Source organism: Maylandia zebra, linkage group LG6, assembly GCF_041146795.1.
Source record: "Maylandia zebra isolate NMK-2024a linkage group LG6, Mzebra_GT3a, whole genome shotgun sequence".
Taxonomy (NCBI): Eukaryota; Metazoa; Chordata; class Actinopteri; order Cichliformes; family Cichlidae; genus Maylandia; species Maylandia zebra.
Window position 1 is genome coordinate 43,884,680 of NC_135172.1, and position 7,559 is coordinate 43,892,238.

A 7,559-nucleotide genomic window follows, 5' to 3' on the forward strand; every position below is an offset into this window, starting at 1 on the left:
TTTGAGAACAGATCAGATCGGGGGATTTAAGGGCGTGGCTTTGCTTTGACACATCCTTTTGATTGGCTCTCTTTTGTGAAATTCGCAATGTCAGGGAACTGTTCCCTGACAGGTGCAGCTGTTGGCGCTCAAAGGTGGGCGGGTACAGACTTAAACAAATCAGTGTGCAGGCCGCTTACCTGCACAGTGCGAACCAATCAGGACAAAGTAAACGTCCACGTAGGAGAAACTGCAGTTCCTCTAATGTCCACTCGAGGCTCCAACAGTGAGTCCGTCCTCACGGACAAACCGCTGGGTGACATCACATATCCAGCTGTGCTGGCGCCCAGCTGTCAGCTACAAGCTGACTCAGGACACACGGACGCAGTCGCAGCCACGAGCACACACAGCTGCTTCACTCTGTGGCTCCATAAAAGCTGCACATGATAAAAACATGACCCTCATCTTCTCTGTGTTTACACTTAGGGAGCTGTCAGCTGACCTGCTGCGAATGATTCCCGACAACCACGTCTTATTGGCTAAACTCTGCGCGTTTTACCCGGGGACTGCGGCTGAAATCAACCAGCTGCATGAAAGGGTGCGTACGCTCGACTCCTTCTGGGTAAAATGTAAACGTTGCAGTGATCGGTAAATACTTAAAGCCTTTATTTAATAGACAACAGCAGAAACATGTTTGCAGCGGACGTGGGCGTGTACATGTCGATATTAACGCGTGATGATGTCGCTCGCTGTCGTTAAAGTGCGGCCTGCCTTCACTGGAGGAGTGTAAGGTGCTGGCAGAAGAAGCTGTGAATGAAGGAGACTTGTTTTCAGCGGTTAAACTCCGCCTGCTGAGCCCCGAGCCTGAGGTCGCCCTGCAGATCGGGATAAACCACGTCAAAGGTACTCACACATCAGCGTCTGTGCAGCAGCTGGAAGTTCACAGAAAACAAAGATTTCATGTGTTTTTTCTCCATGTTTTAGTTCATGTTTTTAATGTTTATGGCTCACCCCAACCGCTCGCAGCAGATGGCCCCGCCCCTCCCTGAGCCTGGTTCTGCTGCAGGTTTCTTCCTGTTAAAAGGGAGTTTTTCCTTCCCACTGTCGCCAAAGTGCTGCTCATAGGGGTCATATGATGGTTGGGTTTTCTCGGCGTTATTGTAGGTCGTTACATTACAACCTGAAGCGCCTTGAGGCGACTGTTGTTGTGATTTTTTTAAACTGAAGAGCTAACCGATCGTCCACAATAGTCATAAACACTGATGAGTGTTAGGGTCCAGGGTTTACCCCGCCTCTCGCCCTGTGGCAGCTGGGATAGGCTCCACCCCCTGCGACCCTGATAAGGATAATGATGGACGGGCTGATTAGTTCAAATCTTGCTTTTCATTTTTTTCCCTCCTCAGAACAGCTGGCTGGATCTGATTGGATGGTGGATGACATTCAGCCAATCCTGGACCTGATGAGTTACATTAGAACTGACCGCCTCATCACGACCAAGACCACCGAGTGAGAACGACTGTTTATTAGAAACAACGTTTGTTCTTACCACACACAGAGTTCACTGACCTGAGTGTGTGTCTGTGTGTGTGTGTCTGTGTGTGTGTGTGTGTGTGTGTCTGTGTGTGCGTGCAGAGCCCGCAGTGAGCTGCTCATCCTCTGTGGTTATATTGGAGCTCTGCTGGCCATTAGAAGACAGTACAGCAGCATCGTACCTGCACTCTACGAATACACCAGGTACGCACACACACACACACACACACACACACACACTGTGAGTGCACAGACACACAGACACACACACACACACACACACTGTGAGTGTGCTCTGTGTGGCAGCAGCATGAAAGCTGACGCTGGATTCTCTTGGAGCGCACACAGAGGATTTTCCAGTCCTGCACACAAAGAGCAGTTTTCTCAGTGTGAGGTCAGCACTCAGACTGTCCTGTGGTTATAAAACAGAAAGTTTTTATTAATCCACATCAATGTTTTTACTGTGACCGACTGTGAAAAACAGCAGTTTGTCTGGTACACGATCATAAAACATCGTGGCTCAAGAGTTGGGAGTTCGCCTTGTAATCAGAAGGTTGCCGGTTCGAGCCCCGGCTTGGACAGTCTCGGTCGTTGTGTCCTTGGGCAAGACACTTCACCCGTTGCCTACTGGTGGTGGTCAGAGGGCCCGGTGGCGCCAGTGTCCGGCAGCCTCGCCTCTGTCAGTGCGCCCCAGGGCGGCTGTGGCTACAATGTAGCTGCCATCACCTGTGTGTGAATGTGTGTCTGAATGGGTGGATGACTGGATATGTAAAGCGCTTTGGGGTCCTTAGGGACGAGTAAAGCGCTATATAAATACAGACCGTTTCTGTTTATGTGACTTCATTATGTTGGTTTAGCATGAATGTCCCTGAATGTCTTTAGTTTATTTACATTTTTTAATGTAATTTCTACCATTTTAACTTTAAGAGGAAACTAAAACATCAGTAGGAAAAGTTGTAACACAGTTCAAATTCCAACATCTACGCCCTCCTTCACATTTTCCAAATCCATCCAAAGGGCCAGGCTGGAGTCTCTGCCAAGCCCACTCTGGCCCCCGGGCCTTATGTTTGACACCCCTGGTTTAAACCTCAGCTGAAGCTTTGGAGCGCTACAGGCAGGTTTACATTTTCCTTGATCGTAATCAATGTTCAGCATCTCCTGATTTGTTTGGACACAAGCGTCAAAATAACTTCCAGAAACAGGAACAGATATCACCGTGCGCGGTGACGTCAGCTAATATCGGCTTTTGATTTGGAATTATCGACGATGATTGTTTGGATCTGCTGCACGCCAGCGTCTGTGAACGCGTTTCTTTGTGTTTCTCAGTCAGCTGCTGAAGCGGCGAGAGGTGTGTGTCCCTCTGAAGATCGAGCAGCTGTCTGTGGAGCTGGACGCCTGGAGGGCCTGCACACAAGCTAACAGCATGTACGTCACACACACACACACACACACACACACACACACACACACACACACACACACACGTTGTATCAATAACACTACAAGGTGCTCACATTAACGAGCAGAGGTGTAGCAGTGATGCTGAAGAGCGGCCAGGATGAGGCCGGTCACCAAGGCAACTGCATCACGACATATGAAGGAGCCGCATCTGCCGTTAGACTGAGATGGTCACTGAGTGATCGGCTAACTGAAGAATCGTCACTCTGAGGTTTGGAGGACTTCCTGATGAGGGGAAATCAGATGGATGAAGAGCACCAGGAGTCATTACGGCCCACTCTGAAATCAGTGAAGTGGAAGCTTTACTTCCTCTCTGTCTGGGTGGAAATGTGCTCGTCACTGAATGAGGATCTTCTTCTCAGGGCTGAACGTCCCAGCGGCACACAGTGACCCGTGTTTGCACCACAGCCCGATGAAATCAAAGCGCTTGAAGAAAAATGAACCAAATCCTGGACTTCATATAAGATAGTAAAGTTTTAATGATTTATCATGGAGCTCGTCAACATCAGGAAGAGCTTCAGAATAAAATATATGACTGTCTCGTCAGTGCTGTCCCCTCCAGCTCAGCAGCACTCAGATGAAGGCGGCTCCACCTTGTGGTGCTGTTCTGAAACTGCACTTCATAAGCTGCTATTTAAGGAAGCAGAGCATCAAAGATGAACTCGGCCTATCAGTAAGAGCCGTGCATACGGTCTCCCAGCACTAGTGCATGGTTAATTCATTACTAGCATCTTCCTAATACATCCAGAAATGTTTTTATGTACACATAACTGCTCTGCTTCCACCATCCCCACAGCTGAGCAGCGCCACATGCAGACTTACTGCTGGGGACGCGAGCGAGTGCGTGCATGCACATGCATGCACACACATGCACACTTAGGCACACACATGCACACGCATGCAAATGTAGGCACACGCATGCAAACGTAGGCACACACATGCACACGCATGCAAATGTAGGCACACGCATGCAAACGTAGGCACACGCATGGACACGTAAGCACACACATGCACACGCGTGGACATGCATGTACATGCATGGACACGTAGGCACACACATGGACACGCATGGACACGTAGGCACACACATGGACACGCATGGACACGTAGGCACACACATGCACACGCATGTACATGCATGTACATGCATGGACACGTAGGCACACACATGGACACGCATGGACACGTAGGCACACACATGCACACGCATGTACATGCATGTACATGCATGGACACGTAGGCACACACATGCACACGCATGTACATGCATGTACATGCATGGACACGTAGGCACACGCATGGACTTGCATGGACACGCATGGACACGTAGGCATGTTGCTGGGCTGATGTTCAGTCATTAAAGCTCTTTTATGATTATTCATCTTAAAGAGACGTCAAAGCTGCGGCTTCCACCAAAAACAGGAACAATCACCACAACAGAGAAGCTCAGACGCCGTCAGTGCAGCGAGTCTGGTCCAGTTTAAGGACTCATTGCTTCATTACTGAGTGGACTCAGTTGCAAAGAGTATGACACCACACCCCAGAGTGCAGACCACAGTTTCCCTGAGCCTTACCTAACATAGCTCCATCTTTGACCCAGAACTTGAGTCCTGATCCTGAAACGGGCCCTTTGAAGAGGAACAGAGCAGGGATGAGCTTCTAGAACAACATCGCGCTATCAGTTTGTCACAAACAGCTGGACAAGTTTCATTTCTTTATTTTAGTCTGTGGTTTCCTGTAAGCAGTGACTGCAGTCAGCAAGCTACAGGCCACAGACGGCTGTTTGAAACTCACACTCACACACACACACTCACACACTCTGCGTCCTGGGTACATTTGTAGCAGACAAGTCTGAGTACATTTGTCACGTCTCAGTATTTTGTCAGTTTTTCTCTTTGTGTTTTTGGGTGTTCAAGCTTGATTATGAAGGCAAACCTACTGATGAGTTCTAGCCCTGAGTGGGTCTCTGGGGCCCGGTCCACACAGCTGGATGTTTTCATATTAAGAAAACAAAGTGTACGTATCATCTGTGAAAGTCCTCAGACTCCAGACTCCAAAGTGGAGCACTCGCTGAAAGCTGCTGCTGTTCCATGAAACAAAGCACGACCGAGTGCCTTCAGCTCGGCTCGCACTGATGCTGTAAACCGTCTTCTGTGAGAAAATGCTGCTGTTATCATGCAGTCCTCATGTCCACACACACTCACAGCAAACGTGCTTCCTTCCTGTCCGTCTGTCTCCAACAGCCCCCCGTCAGAGTGTCAAAGAGAAGAGTTCAGCTGCCTGCAGAGGAGAATCCAGCCGAGCCACAAAGGTAAACAGTCCTCACGCCTCAGAGCGCCGCATCACCAGCTGCAGCTCAGAGGGCGAGGAAAGAAGCATCGTGTTAATGATAATGACAACATTAAACCATTTCCTGACGTCTCTCAGGTGCGTTGCTCCTCTGCGGTGCTGACTACGTGACGGGCTCCAACCTGCCGAGTCACTCAGACCTCCAGCTGTCCTGCTTCACCGGGCAGAGAATACAGGTGTGTGTGTGTTTTAACATCTTTGTGGGGACCAAAATCCCACAGCATTGAAGGCATTTTTGAGACTCAAAATGTGGTTTTAGTGTCAGGTTACAGCAGACTTTCCCAAAGTGTGGGGCCCGCCCCCTAGGGGGGGTGCAGAGCCATTGCAGGGGGGGCGCGGCATGAAAAGGGAAAAAAACAAAACGCTTGCACACGGCTAGCACGGGCGCCCACACAAACGCACAGCAGGAGATGAAGCATCACTGAATATGTTTCCAAACCAACTTCATTCTAAGCCAAAGACTAGAAAATATGGTGAAGCAGATCTGCCCTTTGGCTTCACCTGCACAGGTGCTGAGGTAGGTCTCCCTGCAGGGTTGGTCTTCCCTGCATCAGGAGCAGCGCTGGGCTGTTTAAATCACGGACAAACAGGATCCCACAGCTGTTTATGTTTTTAAACCCATTTTGCACAGAGAGGCATTTTTTGAAAAATGCATTGACAGCAATGTTGAACATTATTACACAGGAAAAAACAACTACACGTAAAATAATCGCACCGTGACGCCTCTGCCTTTGTAAATGGAGGGACAGTAACTGTGTGTTTATATGTAAGAGTGTAAAACCTGCAGACAGAGACAAAATACTGTTAATCTGACTGTCTGCCATTCTGCAATTCCTCTCATGTAAGCAATAACGTGGCCACAGCGTGATGTGGAAAAAGGCTCATACCTTTGATGTTGCGTGACTCTGTATTCCTCGTCCACACGTAAACGCAAAAAAAGAATTTTAAAAAATCTCCGTTTTCGGTGATTCGAAACGCTGTTTACGTGGACGAAACAGCTGCTTTTCAAAATCACCCGTGTACTCGTAAAACAAAGGGGGGCCCAGCAAAAAAAGTTTGGGAACCACTGGGTTACAGTAAGGTCATGGTTAGGGAAAGCATCGCGCCCATTAGCTGTCCCCACGAGCTCTGATTACCCGACGTGTTTCTGCACTGATGTGTCCAAAGCTCTGTCTGCTCTGTTTGAATGCTCAGGGTCCGGTGTTTTTGCTGGAGGACAATAAATCAGCCATCTCACTCAACGACGCTTTAATGTGGGCGAAGGTCAACCCCTTCTCCCCGCTGGGGACGGGACTCCGCATCAACCCCTTTTAACACACACGAAGAAGAGGAAGACGGTCACGGCGGCGATGAGACAGACACCAGCGGCTGAAGCTCAAACACTTTTTGCCAACTGAAGCTTCAGAGGAGCTCAAAGCTTTTGTAGATTTTGATATTGGTTAGCTGTTACGTGATGAGAATGTAGCCAACCAATCGTGCTTCACGTGTGGAGGAGGACTGGTGTTGAATGTGTCGTACTGGGTAGGACTCCCGCTTCATTTCCCACAATGTGATCATGTACATACAGGGTATAGATCTGAGTTCTTCTACTGTACAAAGAAAGCACTGGAATAAAGACACCACTGAGTATTTATGGGAGACTTTCTTTGTGTTCGTGTTAATCTTCTCTCAGCTGCTCCCTTTAGGAGTCACCACAGTGGATCACCTGCCTCCTTCTATCCCAGCGTTCTCCTCTGCCACACCAACTCTCTGCATGTCGCCTTCACTGCATCCACCAATCTTCTCTGAGGTCTTCCTCCTTTCCTGCTGCCTGGCATGTTCACCTCTCCACCTGTCTGCCTCTCGTTCACACACGTATGTCGTACCTCCACCTCTCCAGGCTCTCCTCCACCTGCTCCCTACTCTCAGAACAGATCACAGTATCATCTGCAAACATGAGAGACTCACCTGTGAGCCTGTCCGTCCCCACTGCAAACAAGGAGGAGCTGAGAGCTGATCCCTGATGTAATCACCACCCCCACCTTGAACCCATCTGTCACTCCTACCGCACACCTCACCTCTGTCCTCACATCTCCTGCACCACCCTCACATACTTTACTGACCCTCCTGACTTCCTCTCTCAGCTCTACAAAGACACAATGAAAGAATCTGTCCACACACTGTTATATCATATTAGGGCGGCTCAGGACTGTTCATTTATGTGAATACATACATGCTGGCATCTCCTCAAAATGCTTTATTGA

The 7,559-nt window shown here is 49.1% G+C and overlaps 1 protein-coding gene across 4 annotated transcripts in view; it reads left to right on the forward strand.

The window, feature by feature from the left end:
• wdr17 (WD repeat domain 17) overlaps positions 1-6,949 on the forward strand; it is a 36,498-nt gene extending 29,549 nt beyond the window's left edge. For 3 of the 4 annotated variants that reach the window (XM_014411953.4, XM_076885404.1, XM_076885405.1), the window contains 8 exons: positions 466-577; positions 741-882; positions 1,383-1,485; positions 1,612-1,713; positions 2,836-2,934; positions 5,211-5,278; positions 5,395-5,492; positions 6,511-6,949. In XM_014411953.4, the coding sequence (XP_014267439.3) occupies positions 466-577; positions 741-882; positions 1,383-1,485; positions 1,612-1,713; positions 2,836-2,934; positions 5,211-5,278; positions 5,395-5,492; positions 6,511-6,630 (844 nt within the window). In that variant the 3' untranslated portion in view covers positions 6,631-6,949. Of the gene's footprint in view, positions 1-465; positions 628-740; positions 883-1,382; positions 1,486-1,611; positions 1,714-2,835; positions 2,935-5,210; positions 5,279-5,394; positions 5,493-6,510 lie in introns of those variants that run through there. The other variant, XR_013099073.1, reaches the window with a different exon arrangement.
• The last annotated feature ends 610 nt before the right edge of the window (positions 6,950-7,559 follow it).